Genomic DNA, 27,637 nt, shown 5'->3' on the forward strand with positions numbered 1-27,637 from the left:
CCTCGCTCATGATAGCTTTTGAGCTTGTCCCACATTATCTTCGCACTAGCAGCTTCCATGATGTGGATCAGCTGGCTGTCGTCCAGCGCTAATCCAATCACAGCTCGAGCCTTTTCATCTTTCCTTGTCCACGCTGACGTCACATCTGGCGGCTCCGGCTTAGGGTCCTTCACTACTGTCCACAAATCTTCCTTCATTAATAGCAACTCCATTCTGAATCTCCATGTTGACCAGTTGACATCGTTCAACCGATCGAACGTAATCTTCGCTTCAGCCATTTCACAACTGGTTCAATTTATCTCAAAAACAAATCTACTTGGCCCACTGTGCTGTCTTTCTCTCTACTGTTTCCAAATAACAACACGTACAGTACAATACAGTCTCACATGATAGTCTACACAAGAGCAAAACAAAATGAACACCAGTAGAACATTTCAATACTTGAATCGGCGCAACTGATAACCACTCCTCCTCGATCTAACTCTTTTGCCACCACAACTCTGTCCGTACTATTCAATTTCGGTTTTGTATGGCCTACATTGCCGTCAACGTACTCCACCGACTCAACACTTTCTCCTAAAACTGCTATTCGAACGCAGCATTTAGACACGCCGGGGAAACAATCATTAATCGAAACGTTCACCAAACGCAGTTAACACAATGCCTTTTTCGATAGACACTTTTTAGTCACTTTCTTCGTGAAAAAAACTGGGCCCATAACCTGTTAGAATCCCAGCGCAATGGACACGACAACACAATCCGCGAATTCTTGTTCCGGGATTCACGTACAAAGAAAGTAGAAAAAACACGGACTACGTTTCTTTACGACGTCTATTTAACTACGGTATAGTACGGACTAAACAATCAACATACAATAATAAACATACATAGTTCTCAGCAAAAATGCATCGTCGATCTCTTTTTCTGACATTCACACTCATAGTCACTCATCGAACAGTTGTCATTGCATCGACCAGGGGGTTGACTACACACTCATTTTGTGTTTCCTACCAAGGGGCTGTCACTACACTAATTCAACACTCCTCCTTAGTGCAGCCCCCTAATCTACTGTCTCGTCTATACTCCTCCTACGTAGAACTCGAATTAAAAAAATTGCTCCTACTGCTTCAAGTAGTACAAACCCTCACTTTTCTCACCTACTACGAGCACCCTATTACCATCCATGATCCGACAAGTCGTTGGACCAAAAACTACATTGTATCCTTCCTCCGTTATCTGACTAACCGACAGCACATTTCTAGATAATTCAGGCACATAAAGAAGCTCCTTCAGTTTGACAACAACTTGCTCACCATCTAATCTAACTCCAGTAATTCTTCCCTGTCCGCTACCTTTTGCTTTAACCTTTTTCCCATCTGCCAAAATCACATCTTCATTACTAGGATTCCACCAGCCAAGGTGCGCAATCGAATTCGTCATGTGTTTTGTGCATCCGGTGTCCAGAATCCATTTTCCAGGAGGCACATCACTTTTAGTAGTCACCGTGAAGCATACTCCACGATCATCACCATTGCTTTCCGGTTCCGGTTGCTGCACAGTTGTTGATTTAGCTTGACCTACATTTCGCATGCTAGCTTTCGTCTCTTCCAACAAAACAGGACAACTTCGCTGGAGATGTCCTTCACGTCCACAGTAGTAGCACGTCCGAACAAAACTTCTTCGATTCCCAAACTGCACTGTAGACTTCATCACCTTTTCATGGACATTCTCTTGCTTACAGTTTTCTTTTCTCCTTCTCCACTCATCCAATAGCTTCCCCTTCACGTAGTCCAGTTTCAGGTCTTCTTCAGGACGTCCTTCTAGAGCAGTTACAAGAGGGCTGTACGACACAGGCAGACTGGACAACAAAATCGCAACAACAAGGTGCTCTTTCAAAGACTCGCCTAATCTAGTCAGCCGATGAACCAACTCTGAAGCTGCTACCAGATGATCGGACATGTTTCCTTCTTCTTCCAAACGCATCGAACAAAGTTTCCTCAGTACGTGGATCTTGTTTGATAATGATCCTCGCTCATGATAGCTTTTGAGCTTGTCCCACATTATCTTCGCACTAGCAGCTTCCATGATGTGGATCAGCTGGCTGTCGTCCAGCGCTAATCCAATCACAGCTCGAGCCTTTTCATCTTTCCTTGTCCACGCTGACGTCACATCTGGCGGCTCCGGCTTAGGGTCCTTCACTACTGTCCACAAATCTTCCTTCATTAATAGCAACTCCATTCTGAATCTCCATGTTGACCAGTTGACATCGTTCAACCGATCGAACGTAATCTTCGCTTCAGCCATTTCACAACTGGTTCAATTTATCTCAAAAACAAATCTACTTGGCCCACTGTGCTGTCTTTCTCTCTACTGTTTCCAAATAACAACACGTACAGTACAATACAGTCTCACATGATAGTCTACACAAGAGCAAAACAAAATGAACACCAGTAGAACATTTCAATACTTGAATCGGCGCAACTGATAACCACTCCTCCTCGATCTAACTCTTTTGCCACCACAACTCTGTCCGTACTATTCAATTTCGGTTTTGTATGGCCTACATTGCCGTCAACGTACTCCACCGACTCAACACTTTCTCCTAAAACTGCTATTCGAACGCAGCATTTAGACACGCCGGGGAAACAATCATTATTCGAAACGTTCACCAAACGCAGTTAACACAATGCCTTTTTCGATAGACACTTTTTAGTCACTTTCTTCGTGAAAAAAACTGGGCCCATAACCTGTTAGAATCCCAGCGCAATGGACACGACAACACAATCCGCGAATTCTTGTTCCGGGATTCACGTACAAAGAAAGTAGAAAAAACACGGACTACGTTTCTTTACGACGTCTATTTAACTACGGTATAGTACGGACTAAACAATCAACATACAATAATAAACATACATAGTTCTCAGCAAAAATGCATCGTCGATCTCTTTTTCTGACATTCACACTCATAGTCACTCATCGAACAGTTGTCATTGCATCGACCAGGGGGTTGACTACACACTCATTTTGTGTTTCCTACCAAGGGGCTGTCACTACACTAATTCAACAAAAATAATTATGCGCAAAATTACAGGTAATCAATGCCTTTGCAGTTATTCGCTACGTGCTACTGCAGTGCACTGTTGGCAATTTAATCAGCAAATTCTGATAAATTCCCCAAATTGATGTTTTTGAGAAAATTGATTACGCATTAACCATTTTTTGGTCGTAATTTTGTATGGTTGTTTACTTTTTAGAACCAGCGACACGTTGGGGTAGCAGTAGAAATCTTTTATAAGAGAGATTCGCGGAAGCTGACATTTCTGTCAAAGTGTGAGCCAATCGAGCAGCGAGAGCTGTCAAAGTGTGAGCCAAACGAACATGCGTTATGTTTGTTTTGAAATTTTCTTGAGGAGTAATGTAATCTGCTTGAAATTATTTCGGTAAAAGTAATTTTGCATGAAGCAAAAAAATGAAATGTTTTACTTTTTTGAATATTTGTCAATGCGATTTTTAGTTTTTGATTTTTTCGGCTGTTTATTAGTTTTGATATGCAGGGCTGGCATCAACTCGCACAATGCGCGCAAAGAGCAGAATTTAACCACTGCACAAAGAGGAGACAGACGCGCGCAAAGTGTAACAATACGAACACAATGAGGCACGCAGTAGGAAAGAGAGTGTAAGCGATTACGCAAAGAGTAATGCTGACGGAGTGTGTTGGCAAAACATGCTCAAAGTGTACACAATTTGGCTCTTTTTACCTTATAACATGGGTATTTTTAAAACGAGACCAACGAATAGATGTCGGATATCGACGTCCGTAGTTGTTTTGGAATTCAAGATGGCGACTTCCGGTTTGTGAAAATCACTTTGAACCCATGCAATATGGGTATTTTTGGAACGGGGCCAACGAGTAGATGACGGAAATCGATGTCTGACGCCATTTTGGAATCCAATATGGCGACTTCCGGTTTGTGAAAAGCGCTTCAAACCCATTCAATATGGGTGTTTTTGGAGCGGGGCCGACGAGTAGATGACGGAAATCGATGTCTGACGCCATTTTGGAATCCAAGATGACGACTTCCGGTTTGTGAATATCACTTTGAACCCATGCAATATGGGTATATTTGGAACGGGGCCGACGAGTAGATGACGGAAATCGATGTCTTACGCCATTTTGGAATCCAAGATGGTGGCTTCTGGTTTGTGAAAAGCGCTTCAAACCCATGCAATATGGGTATTTTTGGAACGGGGCCGACGAGTAGATGACGGAAATCGATGTCCGGTGTCGTTTTGGAATCCAAGATGGCGACTTCCGGTTTGTGAAAATCACTTTGAACCCATGCAATATGGGTATTTTTGGAACGGGGCCAACGAGTAGATGACGGAAATCGATGTCTGACGCCATTTTGGAATCCAATATGGCGACTTCCGGTTTGTGAAAAGCGCTTCAAACCCATTCAATATGGGTATTTTTGGAGCGGGGCCGACGAGTAGATGACGGAAATCGATGTCTGACGCCATTTTGGAATCTAAGATGACGACTTCCGGTTTGTGAATATCACTTTGAACCCATGCAATATGGGTATATTTGGAACGGGGCCGACGAGTAGATGACGGAAATCGATGTCTTACGCCATTTTGGAATCCAAGATGGTGGCTTCTGGTTTGTGAAAAGCGCTTCAAACCCATGCAATATGGGTATTTTTGGAACGGGGCCAACGAGTAGATGACGGAAATCGATGTCTGACGCCATTTTGGAATCCAATATGGCGACTTCCGGTTTGTGAAAAGCGCTTCAAACCCATTCAATATGGGTATTTTTGGAGCGGGGCCGACGAGTAGATGACGGAAATCGATGTCTGACGCCATTTTGGAATCCAAGATGACGACTTCCGGTTTGTGAATATCACTTTGAACCCATGCAATATGGGTATATTTGGAACGGGGCCGACGAGTAGATGACGGAAATCGATGTCTTACGCCATTTTGGAATCCAAGATGGTGGCTTCTGGTTTGTGAAAAGCGCTTCAAACCCATGCAATATGGGTATTTTTGGAACGGGGCCGACGAGTAGATGACGGAAATCGATGTCCGGTGTCGTTTTGGAATCCAAGATGGCGACTTCCGGTTTGTGAAAATCACTTTGAACCCATGCAATATGGGTGTTTTTGGAACGGGGTCGATAAGTAGATGACGGAAATCAATGTCTGACGCCATTTTGGAATTCAAGATGGCGACTTCCGGTTTGTGAAAAGTGCTTCAAGCCCCTACAATATGGGTATTTTTGGAACGGGGCCGACGAGTAGATGACGGAAATCGATGTCCTTTGTCGTTTTGGAATCCAAGATGGCGACTTCCGGTTTATGAAAATCACTTTGAACCCATGCGATATGGGTATTTTTGGAACGGGGCCGATAAGTAGATGACGGAAATCGATGTCTGACGTCATTTTGGAATCCAAGATGGCGACTTGCTTTAAGTATGGTTCCATGAGTCGATATCGAGTCATGGAACATCGACTCATGGAGTCGATCACTGCACCCATATTGCAGGGGCTTGAAGCGCTTTTCACAAACTGGAAGTCGCCATCTTGGATTCCAAAATGGCGTCAGACATCGATTTCCGTCATCTACTCGTCGGCCCCGTTCCAAAAATACCCATATTGCATGGGTTCAAAGTCATTTTCACAAACCGGAAGTCGCCATCTTGAATTCCAAAACGACACCGGACATCGATTTCCGGCATCTACTCGTCGGTCCCGTTCCAAAAATACCCATATTGCATGGGTTTGAAGCGCTTTTCACAAACCGGAAGTCGCCATCTTGGATTCCAAAATGGCGTCAGACATCGATTTCCGTCATCCACTCGTCGGCCCCGTTCCAAAAATACCCATATTGCATGGGTTTAAAGTGATTTTCACAAACCGGAAGTCGCCATCTTGAATTCCAAAACGACACCGGACATCGATTTCCGGCATCTACTCGTCGGTCCCGTTCCAAAAATACCCATATTGCATGGGTTTGAAGCGCTTTTCACAAACCGGAAGTCGCCATAATGGATTCCAAAATGGCGTCAGACATCGATTTCCGTCATCTACTCGTCGGCCCCGTTCCAAAAATACCCATATTACATGGGTTCAAAGTCATTTTCACAAACCGGAAGTCGCCATCTTGGATTCCAAAACGACAACGGACATCAATTTCCGGCATCTACTCGTCGGTCCCGTTCCAACAATTCTCCCATATATTCCAATAGAAGCTCCTATAGAAGCATTCGGTAGGTACTCAATGAGCCACACAAAGAGTGTGTGTTCACCATTTTCCATCAACACTTTGTGTCGAAGGATGCATTGCAGCGAGAGCAGAAACACAAAGAGGCGTCAAAGAGGTAAGAACCAGTGAGAAAGTGTAGCTGTCGCACTGCACTCAAATTCATGATCAACACAAAGTGCGCGCTCTTTGTGTTTTTCTGTTTTCACTGAGGAGATGCCAGCTCTGTGATATGTAGCTCAAAGATCTATAACGAAACAAAATACACTTACAGCAATGAGGAAGTCATGCCCGTGTTACAATATTATTCTCGACGCCGAGCAAAATCAGCACTGCTGGTCTGTTGCCAAATCATTCCATTTTACTTCCGCTTATCTCTCTATAAAGGATCACTAGGCTCAACTACGGTTTCACGTTGAAACAACTCAGATTTGAGTAGATTCGCGTTGCCGTGTATGTCCATAGTAGAATCCACTACAAAGCATTGTATTTCAATCCGTGGCACTCACCGTACAACACAGTGTGGTCAAAAGTATAATGCCAAACTTGTCAAATCTAGAATGTTTCTAGTCATAAATACTACAACTCTGGTTAAATAAACAGAATATATTTTCTTGTGTAGTGATGTTGACTATGTTTTGGTAGAGTTAACAGATTAATGTAGTCGGTTGAAAATCGTTGGTACAGTTAATAATTTTACCATGGATTTAGTAGTTTGTACAATAAAATTCATTTCAGTGTATTAAGCTTCCATCAGTACTCAACAGCAGCAGGAGTAAAGTGCTTGTTCAGTTGTTGATCGGCATAGCACGTGTTGATTAGACATTGTTGAATAGAAGCTCAAGCATGATCAATATTCAGCTACAAGAGGTTTATTTTGGGCACTGGAAGGATGATATATGAATTGGGTCCTAAAATGTTTAATGAAATCTTGTTTTCATTTAAAGACACGAAAGAGCATGTTACTGCAACTATTTTAGGAATTTTTCCCGCTCAAATAACGGCTACACCATATTTAAACTTTAATTTAAAAATTGGGTCCATAAATGAACCTTGACACTTTTGATCATGTTTGACGTTCGCTTAATCGACAAAAACACCACAGGGCTTTTAGTTTTAACACCGGGGTTGTTCCTATCTGACATTTTGGAAGGGACACGGAAAGCAAAATATACCCAAAATTTAAGTTTAAGCCAAGGAGTGTGACAAAATAGAAAAAAAATGTTTTTTGGACTTAAACATAAGAAAAACATTAAAAAATTGAGTAAACGTGTGTTTTTAGCCTGAACTAAAGCGTTTGGCATTAAAATCGGGACAGGCCTTTAGGACCCTATTCAAGGACAACGCAGATGGCAAGGTATTGTCGCGCGCCCACCAAATCGGAACGCGCGTGTGGGACACTCGACGTGTAACTCGTTCCCGACATAACTGTCATAATGACATGTGTGGCGCTGCATTCTTACGATGTTTATGAACACAGCGCACTAATCAAATATTAGTTTCCAGTATCCAGGTAATTATTAGAAGTGGTTATTATTTCATGGTAACAGTATACACTGCATTTGAAGTACAGTAATAAGCAATTTTTGGTCATTTATTTGTTTCAATTAATTTTGTGGCAGTTGAATAAAAGCTGAGATGAATGCTTATAAAGCGATTTTGAAGTTGTAGAATAAAGTCAACTCAAGTAATCACAAGCATTGTATCATTGCATTAACTAGATCGATGTTAGATGTTTTGCATTAATAATGTTATCATGCATTTATTCAATAACTGTCAAGCAATGATCCATTTGATTAACATTATAAATGCTTTGTAGCATTATTTTAATGCAGCATTATGTTAGGCATTTAGAGTGAATATACAGTTATGTTGTCATACAAGATTACGTAACCTCATTGAACGCACTCGAATCTGTAATAAATAAGTAAGACGATCGAGCACGTTCGCACTCGCTCATTACGTTTTGTGGGATATGGAAAATGAATAGTTTTTATAATGAAATGACTTTCTTCCATCTCGAACCCCCATTTCATCATCTAAGGATATATGTATTCATACAGAATTATGTTGTATTTTTTCTATGAGACTCTTTTATTCATATGGAGCGAGAAGAAATGTCGATCAATTTCTCTCCCCTAAAATCTTCTCAATGCGCTAAGGCTTTGTTTTGTTGGTTAAGTTCTGTTATTTCCTCTAGGAGAAAGAATGGTGATAAAATTCTATCTATTGATGTTTCATTTGGTGAGGAAAGGAAATCACTGTTGTTCAATCGCCGAAGAGATTTTTTTCTATAAGTAATAAGTAATGGTTAACAAACACAGTGGCTTCGTTTATAAGGAACTTTTTTCCTACCATCACATCAGCATCTTTAGCACAGGGCACCAACGTGCCAGGCGTCCAGCACACCATCATCCTAGTTATAGGTTCAAATCCAGATTCCAAAAAAAAAAAAAAAACAAATCATTGAGATGGCAACGAAAACCAGTGAAAGATAGCAAATGGACTCATTATTTTGTTTACTTTATTTAAAGCTAATATAAATCATGAACCCTAAAAATACAACCATAAATGCTTAAGTAGGGCTTGTGCATTAAAACTGCTTTACCAAGTATTGCATATATAGCTTCGTGGTTACTTGGGAAGCCTGTACAGTGTACAAAGTAGTTTATCCAATTCTACGAACTTTTGCCGAACACGATTTTATTATGGATCCGACAGAAATAAGGAAAAACATTTATTTTTAAATATATTTTTTCCCTATCTCCAAGAGTCGCGACTAATATTTGAATAGTGCACTGTGTTCATAAACATCGTAAGAATGCAGCGCCACACATGTCATTATGACAGTTATGTCGGGAACGAGTCACACGTCGCGTGTCCCACACGCGCGTTCCGATTTGGTGGGCGCGCGACAATATGATTGGAGCAAGTTTTAACATAGTTTGGTTGAGGTTTGTATCTCTAGGTTCTTGAAAATCTCTTTTTTCGGGAATTGTTTTCACTGAACAGCACGCCTGCATGAAAATTTCGGATTTTCAATTTGCAGACATGATGACAATGCATATCTAAAAGTCAATCCCGTTCAAAGTTACCATTTATCTTACGAAAATAATTTGTAAAAAATAAGTAATTATGAAGCACATTTGTAAATCCACTGTGGGTGAGCCAAGAGCACCACCGTGAGCTTCAAAGAACACAAAAAATGAACGCGTTAGCACTGCCTTTTCTCAGTCGATGATGATGATTGTTTTCAAATCGTTCTAAATGATCAGTGAAATTCGATCAAAACAATCATCACTCGGAAAGAAAAAGCAATGCTAACTTGTTCAATTCATTCGTTTTCGGTACATGTGTCATGCATGATTTAACTCTCATCAGGTTGCGATGTGGTGCTCGATCTTTGGGCATTTATTGTAATTTATTGCCTTTAGCAACAAGTAATCTGTTGATGGTCAATGAATTCATAAATGTATTATGTTTGATTCCCGTTGACTAGGGCCTGAAAAAATAATACCAATGCATGTTTTATAATCCATGTATATTGAGAAAACTGTAATTTCTGAGTACTGCTGAGTACAATTTAGGATCAAACAATGTTAAAACTCAATTTAATCTTGTTAGCGTCTTCGACAAACTTTAACAGAATAGAATTAGCTTTCAAATAGTGGTAATATTAAGTGGTTTTGATTTTCCACGTGCTAGTTATGATTTTTCAAACCTTGAAATAAGCCCAAAAACACATTTTCAACTTGAAGCATACTGAAATTATTATCAAATGAGCTGAAAATTTGACCAGACATTGTTCTTAGCATGAGAATTCCGAATACTGCTTGACCGGTAGATTTCCAGACATTTTTTTAAATATGAACAGGTCTACTGTACACAGTATCTTGCTGTAAACCACAAGGGAGCAATTTAGGTCCCTTATTTTTTCTCATTTATCTAAACGATATATCAAAACTACCACTTAGAGGTAAACCAAGACTCTTTGCTGATGATACCGCCATCTCGTACAAAGGTCCACACGCGGAAAGAGCCGTAGATGAGATGACACAAGATATGGAACTTGTCTCGGCATATTAGGGAAACAATCTGCTAGCCCTAAACCCGAAGAAACCCAAAATGATGATTTTCAGCTCACTCAATGGTACACTAATTCTGTCACATATGAGTATCTGGGGGTATACATCGATGAGGCTTATTCCAAATGTCTCCAAATGTTCATCACTCTGTGGAATCCTACGGAAACTCTCCAAGTTTGTTCCAGCCCATTTCTGATGAAAATCTACTACTCTTTCATCCATAGCCGTTACCAATACGGTATCGCAGCTTGGGGTTCTTGCAATAAGGTTTATCTTAACCCTCTAATAACCAAATTTTTAATTTTGATTTAAATATTATATTTTGTTATCTAAAATCGTTCGAAACACGTTCTGGCCAATTATTTATTTTTATTCGTGAATTTTTGAATTTTGGTTTTTGATTTTTATAATTTTTATTTTTGAACTTCCCTAGCTTTTCTCATTTTTTCTTGAAGCCTTTTCTGGTTGTTGATTTTTGACAATAATAAAAATTTAAATTTTTGCGGTACTTTTAAAAATATTAAATTTTCATTTTTTTTCGGAGTTTTTTTTTATTTTCCGTGTAACTAACGAAAAACAGGTTTGCGATAGGTCGATCGAAGAAAAATATAAAAGGTATGATTTTTTATATTACACGTTGAATTAGTCACGGGCATTTATAGGTTATATAAGAATACAATTTTGAAAACAATTTTCAAAAATAAAACGAAGTTTCAAAAGTCATAAAAACTTTTCTTATATGCGTGTTATGAGTCAAGGTTTAAGCCAAAAATAAAATAATTTCGATTTCCGAGCTACGACAAAATACACAAAATTCCAAAGTGTACCCCGTCTAAAGGCGGGGTTGGGTATTAGTGGGTTAAACCATTACAAACTCAACAAAATCGCTGTATAAATTCAATGTTAAGCTTACCGTACCTTTTTCCAACACGTGACCTTTACGAGCTACCTCAACATATATTGCCACCAATATACACCAATATACATTCTTCATACACAATCATCATCGAGCAGAATATTCACCATAACTGGTCTTTCGCAAGTGCGTTTCATCAACACCGAACCAGATATGCTCATCATCTTCAAAGACCGGGATTCAGAAGGAGATAGGGCGACGACGATTCGCCAATGTAGGGCCGAGTATATATAATCAAATCCCAGAACAGATTAAAACAGCTCCTACGCTCTGCTCTGCTCTGCTCTGCTCTGCTCTGCTCTGCTCTGCTCTGCTCTGCTCTGCTCTGCTCTGCTCTGCTCTGCTCTGCTCTGCTCTGCTCTGCTCTGCTCTGCTCTGCTCTGCTCTGCTCTGCTCTGCTCTGCTCTGCTCTGCTCTGCTCTGCTCTGCTCTGCTCTGCTCTGCTCTGCTCTGCTCTGCTCTGCTCTGCTCTGCTCTGCTCTGCTCTGCTCTGCTCTGCTCTGCTCTGCTCTGCTCTGCTCTGCTCTGCTCTGCTCTGCTCTGCTCTGCTCTGCTCTGCTCTGCTCTGCTCTGCTCTGCTCTGCTCTGCTCTGCTCTGCTCTGCTCTGCTCTGCTCTGCTCTGCTCTGCTCTGCTCTGCTCTGCTCTGCTCTGCTCTGCTCTGCTCTGCTCTGCTCTGCTCTGCTCTGCTCTGCTCTGCTCTGCTCTGCTCTGCTCTGCTCTGCTCTGCTCTGCTCTGCTCTGCTCTGCTCTGCTCTGCTCTGCTCTGCTCTGCTCTGCTCTGCTCTGCTCTGCTCTGCTCTGCTCTGCTCTGCTCTGCTCTGCTCTGCTCTGCTCTGCTCTCAGTATGCATGAAAAATACAAAATTATGTTTTTAAATTAATTCCAGTGCAGGCAGTTTTTATCTTCGATTACGCAGCCAATTACTGTTCTATCACAAACGTTACTCTTCAGTTCATTCCTAACGCTAACGCTAACCTCAGCAGGCACGCAGCCAAACGACCATCAGCTTCCTCGATTTCCTCATCCCTTCTTGGCCACTCTTTCACGACCATCAATAAATCATCACAACGACCACGATCCGAATGCAAAAACCTCAACAAAACAACCCACACAATTCGTCGTGTTGCAATCAGTGGACAACTCGCTCACACCCACATTATTGCCGCGGACACCATTAATGGCAACCAACACATCCATCCAGTTCGGAACCATTGCCATGTCCCAAAACGGTCGGTGGTGTAAGTAACATACCAAACGAAATCCCAAACCCCGAAGCAAAGGCCTGGCTCGGGCTCTCTAGACTGGCCGATCGCTGTTAGTGCGAGTTTTACCGTCGTCGGTGCTGTTTGTGCAGGCAGTGTTTTGTCGTCTGGAATTTACCGTCATCCCCGGACTTTTCCTTTGGCGTTTCGAAACAAGAGTTTGGGTGCGGGTTGTGTGCATTTTTCGCTGTCGCAATTTAGAATAATTTCTACCAATTTTTTTGGTGCATATCAAAGCAGAAGGCGAGGGAGCGTGGCTTCCGTGAAAATTGTTGGTGTCGAAACTTCTGCAATCGAAGAGTGCGTTTGCTGAAGGCAGAGAAGAAAAAGGAGGTGTTCTTTTGGTGGGCTACTGCGATCCAAGTGAGTGAGCAACGAGTGGCAATGTGGAAGACGAAGACGATGAAGAAGCAGTAAATGAAGATTGCTGGTTAGGATTTCGGAACATTTTGTTCCTTTGTTTTGGTTTCGGGTGAGAGTGACCATTTCGGTAGAGTTGAATTCATTGGATAGATATTTTTGGTGATTTGTGCTGAAAAATCAGTGAATGGAAAGCGGCTATTGCCAGTGATTGATTGTGAGAGAGAGAATGTGAGACGATTCCTGGAAAGGTAGCGAGCTGAAGAAAAGTTACATGAACCGATGAGACAAGAAAATCCTTACCGCCGTATACGAACAAGTCCGGAGAGCGAGAGACTGAGATTACATTGCATCTAGCCTTTGGTTTTGAAAGGAGGAAAGAGAAACAGCCGTGCACGCATCCTTATTCCAGAAGTAAGTTTTGCACAGCATTTTCCTTCATATTCCATCCATCCATCGTAGCAGTACATCACACAAATGGTTGTCAATGTAACGAATCTTTGCAATACCGGAGACTGTATTTCATTCCAAATATGTTCACATCCAGCTGTTGCTTTCTCGCTCTGCCCTCTGCTCTTTAACCACATCGACAACAGGCAGGGAGTGACAACAGCAAAAATCCATCACACATACTAAACAAATCTAAAAGCCTTCCGCAAGGTCTACTCGACAAAGTGGGATTTGGCATGAAGATGTCCCAAATCTACAATATCAGTGATTCAGCAGAATAAACGCTTTCATGGCAACAATTAAAAATCACTTTTTCCTCTGACAAATTATCAAAAAGAAAAGCAATCACTATCATCATCATCATCATCATTATCGTGGTAAGCCACCATAGACGATGACAACCAAGACGACGACGACGTCTTTCGCCGACTACGTTGTCAACACCAATACACGCCCATTCGGGACAGCCCAAGTGCAAAGCGATAAACGTATGCATAATTATGTCTATGAAATGCTATACGGAATGGGAACTGATATTTCTTCGATCAACCATCATCGGTTGATCGCCGTTCCGGGAGCTACATCGACAGGAAGACTACAGCAGGAACCTCTTTATACCCGATGAGTTCGTGTTTCGCATTTCCAATCAGTGTGTATGCTTCAGTATTGGTGTGATGACAGCCGTAGGAGCATTGACAAGAAGGGAAGGCAATCCTCGACCGTAGACCGTACTGACAGTACCGATCAAGTGACTGTGCGTGTGCGTGTCTGAAGGAATCGGCACAAAAAGAAAAACAAGTCATTACAGATGGGCAAACTATAATATGTCGTCATCGGAACGTACTGAAGTTATGCCAATAGATGATTTTTGATGGAGGAGAGTTTGTGGCAGCTGTTGGCAAGAATGACGAACAGAAACAAACTGCTGGCGTAAAATGCGGAAAAAGCATGGCCAAGCTGTTTCGACGATAGGTCAATGGCAATCGTTGCTCCATTCCGGAGAAGATTGTTTCATGTGTTGGGTGGAGCTACCACAACAACTTTGAGCCAAAGCTGCTGAGCTCACGAAAATATGAATTTAATATGCCAATGATGATAAACATATAATTAAAATTGAGGAGCATATGAAGCAAAATAAGGACAGGACTTAAAATGTTGTCCAACGCGAAGCTGCATTAACTACTCTGTTCGATAGAATTTCGCGTGACTTGATATAAAATTAAAAAGGCGATTAATTTGGAGTGTTCAAAACATATTCATTCATGAACTGATTCATTCATACTCCTCGTTTTACAAAGTAGTTGAACATATGTGCATTACGCATAGTACATTGAAAAACATATTTGTACTATTGAGCAAATGATGTCGATTGTGAAAAAGAAATGCAGAATTTCCCAAGATTAGTGAAATTTTCTAAAAAGTTAATAACTAGGGATAAATCGATCCAAGTAAATACTCCATACTTTTGATTCAATACCGAGTAAAATTGGAATTGATGCTTTGCAGTGTAATACCATATATGTATCAAAATTAGCATAACTACTTGAATCCAATGAGTACTTTCTTATGTACTTTTTTGTAAAAGCTAGTGCAACCGTGACATAGTATTGTCTAAAAACCTGCTCCATTAAAGATAATTTACTGACATCTTTTTTTAAATGTATTTTTATTTTATGAATAAATTAACGGTGCGATCCTTGAAATAAATGATAATGGAAATCATTTTCGTTCCATGTTTTCTTGTTTGTTGAATTTAGGGTTGACAAAATCGGGAAAGAGCTAAAATCGGGATAAAAGTTTTCGACTGGTTTTAAGTTTTATTTTAACTTAAGGATTTAGTTTTATGATTTTGTTAACATAAAAATTGTTTTTTTACTTCCATTTTCTATGTACCGTAATGATAAATTTCTTTTAGATTTAGAGAATTGTATATCCAGATTTTTACGCTCGCCATAAAACAACTATGGGTGATTCGATGTTGAAATTTCTTGCCTGCAGATTTTATAGTTAAATCTAAGTAGGCAGTAATTCTACTTTGTTGATTGAAATGTCAACAATTTTCACAACATTTGAAACGTAATCAGGAGCCTTTATTGAAATCTTTCACTTATTTTGTATTCGTTTTGATAACTAATTTCTTTTACATATTTTTAGATTTTCCAAGAGAATTTAAGAGAATGCATCGTTATTGGCAAGATGGTATGAAAGTGGCCTCCTTAGAAAACATCCTTTGTCATCGTTGTCAGCAGACAACACTGATGTGGCTTTAAGATATAGCATAAATTCATATTTTGTGTTGCACGTATGAAAGCTGCCATGCATCGCAAGTTCTATTATTCAATAGTCACTCATATTTGTTCATAATTGGTTCAAACAACAAAAGTTCCGTTGCGATTAACCCAGATCAAAATCTGATCCTGGAATTTTGAACAAACTTTTTACAAAATAAGTTCCTATCTTCATAAATATCTAATAAATGATCAAAAAGTTCAAATGATTTCTATAGAGAACATTTGGTTAACCTTCGTCACAAATGAGGGCTTTTTGAATACTTTGTAGAAAATAGTCAGGGTTTTTTTTCAATATCATGCCATGCTGCAACTTATGATATTGTTAAGGATGGTTAAGGAAGATAGACCTTCTAAAATCGTACAAATGCAGTAAAAAATTTACGTAGTTTATCAAAGTAGAACAGATAAATATTAAAAAGAAATATTTGCACGTTACACTTTGGATGTTGCCAAGTGTTGATGAGCTTCACAACGTTCCAAGTTAGAATGATAAAAGTGACTTGTCTTGCAGTGAAATCCGGCACGTATTTACACAGAAAAAAATCCGTTCTCGTATCCGTGAACAGCAGGCGTGAACTCGTCAACAACAAAAATACACCGTGAACTAGATCATGTATACGAGACCAATCATGGTAGTTCACGGTGTATTTTTGACAGTTCACGTTTTCCAGAACGCTTTTTTGAGCGTGTAAGGATGTTGCATCATAGTAGAATTTAGTTTGGAGCTTCATCAACACGAATTTGAACCAAAGCCAAAAAAATCCTGCTGGTATAACTTTATACATCAACCTGAAATAGTAAACCGATTCATTTCCAAAAATACAACATTGCAGGCTTGACTTTTCTATGACAATAAAACTTTTTTTTCACTGCTTAGCTTGCTATGATCAAGCCATAAAAATTATAGTGTTTGCAAGATATGTCTAATGGGGGTGATTCGAACATTTATGGCATGCTAGCGTAAAAAGCTGGATACGTGTCCAAAGTCAAAATTGACTTTATGCACCCAATATTGCCAGTATATACGTGTTTAGTCTAAATAAAATAAATATAAATTTTAGGCAGACGAAATCGGGAAAAAAGGATGCTTAAATGCCATTGGAGCATATTTATCTATTCTTCTAAAGAATTTATAACTATAAAAGTATTATCATCTAAAAAGAGGGCTTTGTTCTATTGTCAGGTAATTTGAAAATCTAACGCCAAAATTAGATAAAGCCGTTTGAAGAGAGTTTTTTAAAGACCTTCTTCATAAACACAAAAATAGTCGCTGTCTCTTACTAACTAAACGATGCACCCATCTGAATAACGACAAGACAATCAAACAGCCCTTGCTTCGTTTCGTATCAAACTTTGGGTATTCCCCGGGTGGAAAACAACTTCAAGAAAGCCAATATTCCTCCTCACAAGCCTCAAATGCGCTTCGTTATCGACCTGAGCAGGCATTGAAAACAGAACAACAGCAACCAATTTCTGCTCGTCGCCAACCTTCCTCTCCGCCCACAGCTCAATCGCTTGAGCAATCATCCAGAAAGTGCGAGTGCAAAATTACCGCGCTCACCTTGTCTATTATTCACCGCACCAACCAGCCATACAGAGCGAGTCACTCATCAATAAGCACCTTCGCCGAAGTTCAGCGCGAGCCGAGCGCCGTTTCGGTTCCGATACCATAGGACGTACACATTGAACTGATTGAGCCGTCCGTCCGTCCGTTGGTGCATCTAGTCATCCGTGAAAATCGCAACTCGATGAATAACTCCCCACCGAAGTGCAAACCGTCGCCTCGCGGTAATGATCTTTCAATCAAAGTAACCGCACAAATAGCAGTCCTGTTCTACTCCCGAATAAAAATATACATAAATTTAATAGATGAAGTTATTCAAACATATGGTGGACAATACAAATTATAATTTATGTACTGTTGAATATTTTAGTAAGCCTTGAAAATTCGTTGTCTTTTACTAAAATTTACAATTAATCTAATTTTGTAAATATATTTTATTATGTTGTGACTGTTTCCTTGTTTGTTGGATGAAAACAATCAAACTTGAATTCTATTTTGCTATACATGCTCGATCAAATCTACTCCCAAGTGAGTAGAATTTGACTTATTTTCGGAACAAAGTGGAACTGCTCAAAAGTGAGTAACATTATTGTTACTGCAAAAATCGATTTATAGTGCGTTAACTCAAAATTGACTTAGTAGCATAGTACTGAAAGTTGAGTAAATTAATGTGCTAATTGAGTAAAAAGAGCTTAGCCATTAGATATTTTTTTCCGCATAGCTTCAAATGAAAACAACTTCAACCCTATAAACTCAAATATAGATTAACGCATGAACCCCCCGAATTGAGTGGAATGAAATCACTTCCGAGCACTTTATTTTCTCCGTGTAGAGTAACAGTGGTAGCATTAAGGTGAAGATGCATCGAAGCCAAACCCCCAATTTTCAAGAGCACAAATCTAGAGAACCAGACAATCATTTGTGCTGAAAATTTAACTCACTGGTCACTCGATCGATCAAATTTTTCAGCGCGCATGGTTGTCAGGTTCTCTAGATATGTGCTCTTGAAAAATTAGAGGTTTGGCCTCGAAGCATCTACACCTTAACCTAAAAATGCTAATGTCGCTACTGTTCTAAGCTGTGTTGTTATATTCACCAAAATGGCTTTGGTGAGTGAATTTGACGGATAGCGCCAACAATTTTTGTTGCAAAAGATTCATCGAATGTAGCACGGTTTGTTGCACCATGGTCAGATTCATTTCACAATTGTGATTGACAACAATCAACTGATGATCATTGTCGTTCTACTACTATCACAAGTTGCGTGGAAAATTATTCCAAAACATATAATTAATAAAAATAAAATGCTTTTGATGTATTCTGCGCAGTTTATCCTTATTTTTTTCTCCTATAATTGTTTTTAATCCACTTTGATACCGGCGATCCGCCCCCAAACCGGATGGCGTACAAATCACTCAGCTCGCCGCAATTTGTACTTATGTAATGAGCATTGCTCATCATTCATGTAACTTTCATGTACGTGACATATATATGCTATATGTTACAAATATGTTAATATAATAGTTGTGATCGCCCTTAAACTTCCTTGAGATTTCCTTTCGAATTATCCCGAAACCAGTTCTTGGGTTATTATGGAAATCCTTTCAGGATTCTTCCGTAAAATTTCCCTGGAATTCTTCCAGAAATTATTTTATGATTGTTTTTCAGTGGAATGGAATCTATTTTTAAAAATATGGGTTACTTCTGGGTTCTCCGAGGAATTGGATTTATTCTGGTAATCCATCTGAAATTATTATTTTGATCTTTCTGATATTTTACCCGAAATCCTTCAGTAGTTCTTCCGTGAATCGCTTTGAAACTTCTTCGAATATCCCTTTGAGATTCTTCCAGAAACAGGTCTTAAATTATTCGGATTCATCTGGAATACTCTCGGAAAGATGCCTGACACTATAATAAAAAAATCTCTTCTCTCACCTTTCTTCCGTGCAAATTTTTGGGATCCTTCAAGGAATTCCTCTAGGATTCTTTTGTAAATCCCAATGGAATTCTTCCCGAAATCCCTGTAGAATACTTCCGAAAATCCTGTTAAGAAACTTCCAGAAACTTCAAATGGAACTCAAATGGAAATCCCTCAAGAAAACTACCGGACCGCTTTCTAGGACTTTTAAAACATAACTATGAAATTCTTTGATCACTGTTTTTTTTTTCTGAGAATCTTCTGAAAGTTACATTCAAATGGTTCCGGAAATTCCTTTTGAAATTATTCCGTAAATTTTTCAGGATTTTTTCTGGACATCGAAATTATTCCGGGAAATATTCAAGAAAACTTCTGGATGTCTGTGAATCTTCATTAAATGTTTCAGAGATTCTTGCCAAATAATTTCTTGAATTCTTTTGGATATCACTCTAAAACATTCAAAATCCATTTGTAATTCTCATGGGATTGTTTCAGATATTTACGAAAATCCTTAAATAATTCCTTCAGAAACCTCCCTGACAATATTTTAGTGATTTCTCTGTGATTCTTCTGTATATCGACCTGAAATTCTTCCAAAAAATCCTTCTATAATCCCAAAGCAGTTCCAAGAATAATGTTCAGAAGGAAATTTGTAAAAATCCTTGATATTTTTTCCGAGGGTTCTCAATGCAATTTCTGGAAAAATACTAGAACGATTTACGGTTGAATCTCATGAAAACTTCTGGTAGAATTCTTGAATGCTTGAATGATATCCGGAAGAATTCCAGTCGTATTTTCAGATGAATCTCAGCAGGATTTACGGAAGAATCCCAGCAGGAATTTTTGAAAAATTCCAGCAAAATTTCTAGAAGAATCTCCAAAGATGTTTTGAAGCCTTCCAGCAGGATAACAGAAAGAAATCTGGGGGTATTTCAGAAGAATTTCCGAAAGAATCCTAGAAAGAACAATCACAGAGTTTTCTTGAAAAATTCAGGATGTTTCTGGATCTTAGAGCTAATTCGGGACGAATTTCTGCAGGAATGCTTCCAAATAAAAATCTAGTAGGAAGGATTCAAAGCATCGTCAGAAAGATTTCTGAAAGAATCCCAGAAGGTTTTCCGAAAGATATTTGGAAGGATTCCAACGGATTTTTCCTTTTGAAGAGTCCCAGCAGTATTTCAAAGATAATGACGTTAAAATTAAAAAGTGGAATTTCCAGAAGAAATTCATAAAGATTTTTGGAAGCATTCTCGAAAGTATTCAAAAGGCTTTCCAAAAGCATCTTAAGTGATTTCCGGAAGAATACCAGAGACATTCTCATAAGAAACCCAGAAGTATACCCGAAAAAAAAAACAGAGTTATTTCTGGAGGAAGTCCCGAAGAATTTCTAGTAGTAATTTCTAGTACTTTTTTGGAAAAATACTCTAAAAATATCCAGAAGAATTGCATCAGGATTTTTGGTAGAATCTTCCATTGTATTTCCGAAAGAATTTTGAAGAATTTAATTTCCATGATTTCAAAAGTAATCCTTGAGGAGATACACGCAAAATCACAAACAGATTTCTGCAAAAATTCCATAAAAGAATCACAAATTGATATCCAACAGAAAGAAGTAATACCGGAATGGTAACGACTTTTTTTTTATGAATCCCAAAGCGATATCTGGAAGGATTCTATGATTTCCAGAAGAACTTAGAGAAAAATCAGAAATAATCTCAAGATTTCCAAAACAATCCCAGAGAAAATTTGAAGGAATCATAAGTGGTTTATGAAGAAACCCGGAAGAAACTCCCAAAGAATTCTAGAGTAATTTCTGGAACTATATATTTTATAAAATACTTTGATTTAAATTTATTTCTTGTGTAGCATTAAGTTTCACTATAGACACAGCTCGGACATCAATAATAAATTGAATTTATAAATCTTTTTCCAGGTGAATTTGAGCACATCCAAATTAAAAAAAAGTCCAAAGAGTAAACCACCATCCTGATCACACATTAGAGCGCATTATTTTTTAGGTCATTCTTCCGAAAGAGGTGCACTTGGCGAAAAAGGACCACGTGATTATTGAGCTGAAATCGAATTCAGGTTAAATATTGCGTTCATGAGTCCTCTCATGGCGTAGGGGTAACGCGCTTTAACTAGAGATCAGGGAGTCGTGAGTTCGATTCTCACTGAGAAGACGTGTAACTTTTTCGCAAATCTTCACATCTATTTGTCCATCTAATCCAATTGCAAATTATATGTAATGTTGAGATAGTAGGAGTAGGATAGTAGGTAGTTGTAGGAATTGTAGTTTCAACATTATCTTTAACGATCATCTGAAATCAAAAAACTTCTTTCATCATAGTTGGTTGAAAACAAAATAATTTTATTGTAAAAAGGCCATTCACAATTCATTCAAAAGCACATAACCGTAGAATACATGAAAAATGTATAGGAAAAATACGATTCGTTCTATGGTAAACCTGTTAAAAAGTATGATACCGTACACCCCCAATAATGTGAACAGTACCTCATGCAAATTAACGAGGTTCATTTTAAATTTGAACTCCTAGTTACCCTACGCATAACGGAATAACGTGTTTACGTCATTCGCTGTTTTGTTCAAGGGAGGTACTCGCGGCTCTATGTTACTCGTTACAACGTGTAACTGGTTCTATAATGTAAACAACCATACAAAATGACGACCAAACAATGGTGAAGGCGTAATCCATTTTTTCGAAAACATCTCTTTTATAAATTGAACAAACATTTCTTGCTTTAATCACCAGCAGCGCACTGCAGTGTATTGCTTGCAAGCAATACCGTTCAAGCGCATTGATTAGCTAAAATTTTGGGAAAAATGATTTTTTACTTTTCCGCGTTAAGCTTTAAAACTGGTTCTGGACTTGGTGGTACACGGAAACAAATTCCGTGGTTAATATTACTATTATAGTTGACTACGCCCATTCTTGAAACTACCATGGAATACCACGAAACGGTAATTCCCACCACATTACTGGTACTTTCGACAGAAATAATTTACAACAATCTGATTTCGACTACAGACATGGTAAAATCAAGCGCATTTATGGTCTGCTGAAAATTGCCGGTGCGGGCGCTTAAGTTAACCCCCTAAAATGTTAGTTTTTGCCGCACATTTTTTTTTTGCGTGTAGGTAGGCATGTGATAATTTCCGTCAGTAGTCAGAAATTTGGAAAATTCTTTTTAAAAAACCCCAAAAAATAAGTTTCGGCCAGCCTGCAACTCAAAATTTCCAGTTATGCGTGAAATCGTTACTCTTCATCTTGGACAATGTGGCAACAAAATCGCCCAGACATTCTGGGAAACTATCTGCGAGGAGCACTGCCTAAACGAGCGCGGCCAGTTTATAGGGAAACACTTTCTGCCACTTCAACGGATCAACGTGTACTTTGAGGAAGCTCCCTGCTGCAATTTAGTACCAAGGGCAATCTTCGCCGATCTGGAGCCGGGTGCGATGGTCGGTTTGAAATGCAGCCGCTTCGGGCAGCTCTTTTCCCCGGAAAGTATGGTCAACGGGATGCTAGGAGCTGGGAACAATTGGGCCCGAGGCTACCACACGGAAGGCGCCGAAATGTTGGACAGGATCATGAATGTGGCCCGAAAAATGGTGGAAGGTTGTGATTGTTCCCAGGGGTTCCAAATGGTGCATTCGATTGGCGGTGGAACCGGATCCGGATTGGGAACATTGATGATGGAGAATCTGAAGGATGAATATGGATGAGTATAATTTTTAATTTCTTTATTTCTATAATTTTACGGTAAGATACTTTAATAACACTATATATGATATATTACTATATATTGGGTATTGGGGAGGGGTAGCCTAAGGGAGTTAATTGAACTGTTGACTGGATGAAAGTGCGTGCCAGCCTTTTATCATGAGAAAACAGCCTTAGTGTTGTCTTCCAAAGGTCTTCAAAGATATTAACTAGCCCTGCTACAACAAACCATCAGGTAGATCATACCATCCCGGTATGATTCTGCAGCCATAGGTAATCCTTGCGCTGATGGTGGCTAAATAATCATCATCATCATCATCACATTTTTTTTTGCGTGTAGGCTTTCCAATTTTACTCCCAATAGGCCTTTTCACGAGACGTTTCAAATCAGCAGATCCGGAGGCCATTTGACAGTTCTTCTGTGAAAATGACAGGCCCGTGTTAGTACCGGTCCTCCACCGATGTAAACAAATGCATAGAAGGACCTGTCACATGAAAAGGCCTATTGACAGGCGCCCTCCTTCCTTGGATTTGTTTTGGTTCTGCGTCCCGTTTCAAAACGTTCATTCCACTTCATTGTGTTCCATGAGCTAAATGACAAATGAGAATATATATCATATATATATATATATATATATATATATATATATATATATATATATATATATATATATATATATATATATATATATATATATATATATATATATATATTCTCATTGCTGGTTTGAACCATTTCTCGAAGACTTATTCAAACAGACTCAAGTCAGAAAAAATAACAAACTTACCATATCAATCCTACGTGTTCCGCAGATGAAATTCTACTCGTTTCGCTCTAAACCAATTCGATTTTTCACTCTTAGAACGTTCAATTTCCGGATTTACAAAACGACGAAAGTGAGATTCTCCACTTTCGCAACCTAACCGTTACTTTCGCCGCTCCGTTGTATGGGAGACAAAGTGACTTAACCACGAATCAAAACAAAACACTACTTGAGTCGATTTCACACTGGTACAAAAACGTCGTAAGTAACTGATTGAAACGGCTTATCATTTTGTCATACAATTTTTGTGGAAAATGATAGGAACTACCTAGTGTTATAACGCGAGCTGATTGCATGCAAAATTTAAGCGATGAACACGGTAAAAAAATGTTGAAAAGGGGATTCATTTTAAAACTATTTTAGAAGAAAGGTTGTGATTCTTCTGAATTAACTTTCTCAAAAACCGTATGAAAGTTACTTACGTCGATTTGAAAAAGTAATCGAGATTTATATTTTGAACAGGTCGGCGTTAAGTCAGAGAGGAGCAAGTACAACACATGAGAAAATGGGATTATTCTTTCATTAGATGCGGAATTACCTTACCTCCATTTCACTTTGATCAGATTTGATGAGTACTGTAAACTGCGGAAGATATGCAATAAATTTACTTTGGATGCTCAATAAAAATCGATAAAAGTAAGCAGTCAGAGTGGACCAAGTGCTTATTATCATAACAGCGAAAATGATCAGCGCGCTGAGGAATGCAAGGGTGTGAAAACCATTTCAAGAGATTCGTCAGATTTTTCGACATCGAATGATTCTTCTACTCATCTATCAATAGAAATTCATAAAATTACTCAATTCAATGCATTTGATTTTGATTTTCGACTGTTAACCATATTTGGATAAGAAGTCAGCAATTGCAACAATTTCTGTGCAGACAGAGTGGACCACGTGTTGAAAAGCAATACACTGATTGATTATTGCATTTTTTCAGTCAATTTTAGAGTCCGATAGAAGTTTATGGTAGTTCTATGGTGTATGTATGGAATGTCCTAGAACCCACTAATTGGACCAGTAAATTTTGGTCGGTACTCAAGATTTTCACTTGGTCCACTGTGACTGAACACATATTCGAATATTTCTAGACCCTGCAATACTTTAATTTTCAAGCTATCTTGCATCTTCTGGCGTTACGTCCCAACTGGGACAAAGTCTGCTTCTCAGATTAGTGTTCTTATGAGCACTTCCACAGTTATTAACTGAGAGCTTCCTTTGCCGATTGACCATTTTTGCATGTGTATATCGTGTGGCAGGTACGAAGATACTCTATGCCCAGGGAATCGATAAAAGAAAAGATCCTCGACCAGCGGGATTCGAACCCACGACCCTCAGTATGGTCATGCTGAATAGCTGCGCGTTTACCGCTACGGATATCTGGGCCCCTTCAAGCTATCTTAATCACAATGATTTTGGGATTGACGATATGGATTATTGAAGAATAGGGTCCTAAAGCCCTGTCCCAATTTTAGTGCCAAACGCTTAAGTTTAGGCCAAAAAACATGTTTACTCAATTTTTTTTATGTTTTTCGTTGGTTTAAGTCTAAAAAACATTTTTTCATGTTATTTTAGATTTTGTTACACCCCTTGGCTTAAACTCAAAATTTGGGTGTATTTTGTTTTCCGTGTCCCTTCCGAAATGTCAGTTAGGAACAACCCCAGTGTTAAAACTCAAACCCCTGTGGTGTTTTTGTCGACTAAGCGAACGTCAAACATGATCAAAAGTGTCAAGGTTCATTTTTGGACCCAATTTTTAAATTAAAGTTTAAACATGATATAGCCGTTATTTGAACAGGAAAAATTGCTAAAGTAGTTACAGTAACATGCTCTTTCGTGTTGTTAAATAAAAACAAGATTTCATTAAAAATTTTAGGACCCAATTCATGATACTGGTGTTGAAGAGTCTCGATAATTCGTTTATCTTCCAGATATGCACCCAGTTTGACCATGCAAGCATAAAATGATTGTATTTTCCTATAAATTGTCAAGTCAGAGTGAACCAACTCACTGAAGGGTGGTTTTTAGTTCAGTCAGAGTGGACCAAGTACACATAGTCCATCAAAAAATCGTTTTATCATAGGTTTGGATTATGATTTTTAATGATTATCACTTGACATTATATTGTTTGAAAGTAACACAAAGATGTGTAGAAATATTGAACCAAAATTTTAACGAGTTAAAAAATTACAAAGCGTTAGACTTGAATCCCATTTTTCTCAAAATATGAAAAATGTCGACCAACTATGAGCAAATTAACGGGGTCAAATCAAAAAGTGTTCAGATTAAAAGCGGTCGAAGCGGAGGTTCCCGGTATTGTTATTACAATAAAACCTATTGCATTTTTATAATACTTACTTATTTTTTACCATGCATGGCTCACTAAGTTCCTTCAGTCCAAGTCAGGCGGTCCGACGGTGGGTTTGGCGATGTGGGTGCGTTTAGTAAACGGTGGTATTGGTGTAGCACACACCAGTCAGCTATCATATCGTCTCGACTAGACTCGACTCGGACGCAGATGATGATGGAGTATAGGATTGGGTTGCTTTGTGTTGGTAGCCGTTCCATATCGGTCGCTATATGGTTGTTGTTGCTGATGTAAAAGTTCTTGCAAGTGAAAAGTAACCATACGGGCAATTGTTGTTGTTTTCGGTTTTTACCGCCCTCACATTGCAAGAAACGACACAAGAAACAGACGAATGGAGGCTTTGGAGGGACACAAGCCATGTCGTAGCTGGAGGGTAGATGTCGGGATGCACGCGCAGGTAGGTGGAGAAAGATAGCGGCTGCTGTCATTTCAACATGAGTACCCACATTTCTGCTGTTGCTGCCCGGCTTGCTTGGATGAATGTTTGCAATGGTTTTGCTTGTTTGCTTGCCGCGTGCTGCTGCCTCCGTTCATGTGCACTGTTTCAGCCGACGCACAGTAGGCAAAATAGGTTCTGTAATCAGACTTATGTAGAAGGCATTGAATTAGAATCCAAAAATTCTGGCAATCTGGGGAATTTCTCGGCCGATTGGTTAGAGTCCGCGGCTACAAAGCAAAGCCATGCTGAAGGTGTCTGGGTTCGATTCCCGTTTGGTTCAGGATCATTTTGTAATGGAAATTTCCTTGACTTCCCTGGGCATAGAGTATAATCGTACCTGCCACACGATATACGAATGCGAAAATGGCAACTCTGGCAAAGAAAGCTCTCAGTTAATAACTGTGGAAGTGCTCATTGAACACCAAGCTGAGAAACAGGCTCTGTTCCAACGAGGACGTAATTTCAAGAAGAAGAAAATTCTCAAAATAAACATTCATGAAATCATCAGTAGGTTATAAGAAGATTGTACATCCCAATTGCTGCTGAATAAGATCAAGTTTAGGGGAAAATGTCAAAAATATACTTCTTTCTGAGGTCTACACATAATGAAACTTGCACCAATCTATTAACCCCTCTACCGACAGCTTCATTTTTTACCGCTAAAAAATTATTCAAATCACGATAACTTTTTTGTTTCTCAATATTTTTTCACCATTTTTTCATAAGACCTAAAAAAACTCTTCTAGTTTGAGAGTCCGTGTCGATACTAATCATTGGTGATCTAGTTTTGAAGATATTCCGATGTTCTTCGGGGGACCGACATTCTCTTTATAAAATGTCTTGGGCGACCATTTTGTTTTTGATCAATTTATCAAAATAATACAATGTGTACTATACAATGCCAGGTAATAAAAAGCTACTCTGAAAAAATCATATAAATCGGGTCAGTATTCTTGGAGAAATCTGAAAATCACGATATGAGGTTTTATAGAGTTTTCAAGATCTTTATTTGTACAGCGTGATACCAGAAACATAAATGCTCCTTACTCGAAGACGGCTGCACCAAATTGCTTCATGTTTTCACAACATACTCGCATTAATGTATCATTCCGAGAAGTAAATATTCGAATACAGATTAATGTATCA

At 39.0% G+C, this 27,637-nt stretch overlaps 2 protein-coding genes across 3 annotated transcripts in view; both read left to right on the forward strand.

Moving 5' to 3' along the window:
• The first annotated feature begins 12,575 nt into the window (after positions 1 to 12,575).
• LOC5577739 (ras-related protein Rap-2a) overlaps positions 12,576 to 27,637 on the forward strand; it is a 439,757-nt gene continuing 424,695 nt past the window's right edge. Inside the window, exon 1 of one of the 2 annotated variants that reach the window (XM_021851731.1) lies at positions 12,576 to 13,308. The gene's annotated coding sequence lies outside the window, so the exon portion shown is untranslated. The remainder of the gene's footprint in view (positions 13,309 to 27,637) is intronic. The other variant, XM_021851734.1, reaches the window with a different exon arrangement.
• Positions 22,241 to 22,930, forward strand: LOC110678618 (tubulin beta-2 chain-like). The gene has a single exon (XM_021851736.1). It carries the CDS (start codon positions 22,383 to 22,385, stop codon positions 22,863 to 22,865), a length of 483 nt encoding a protein of 160 aa, XP_021707428.1. The 5' UTR covers positions 22,241 to 22,382; the 3' UTR covers positions 22,866 to 22,930.

This window comes from Aedes aegypti, chromosome 3 (genome assembly GCF_002204515.2).
Source record: "Aedes aegypti strain LVP_AGWG chromosome 3, AaegL5.0 Primary Assembly, whole genome shotgun sequence".
Classification (NCBI taxonomy): domain Eukaryota; kingdom Metazoa; phylum Arthropoda; class Insecta; order Diptera; family Culicidae; genus Aedes; species Aedes aegypti.

Coding starts and splice junctions, on each gene's coding strand:
- LOC110678618 (XM_021851736.1), top strand. CDS start 22,383: ATGCGTGAAATCGTTACTCTTCATCTTGGACAATGTGGCAACAAAATC.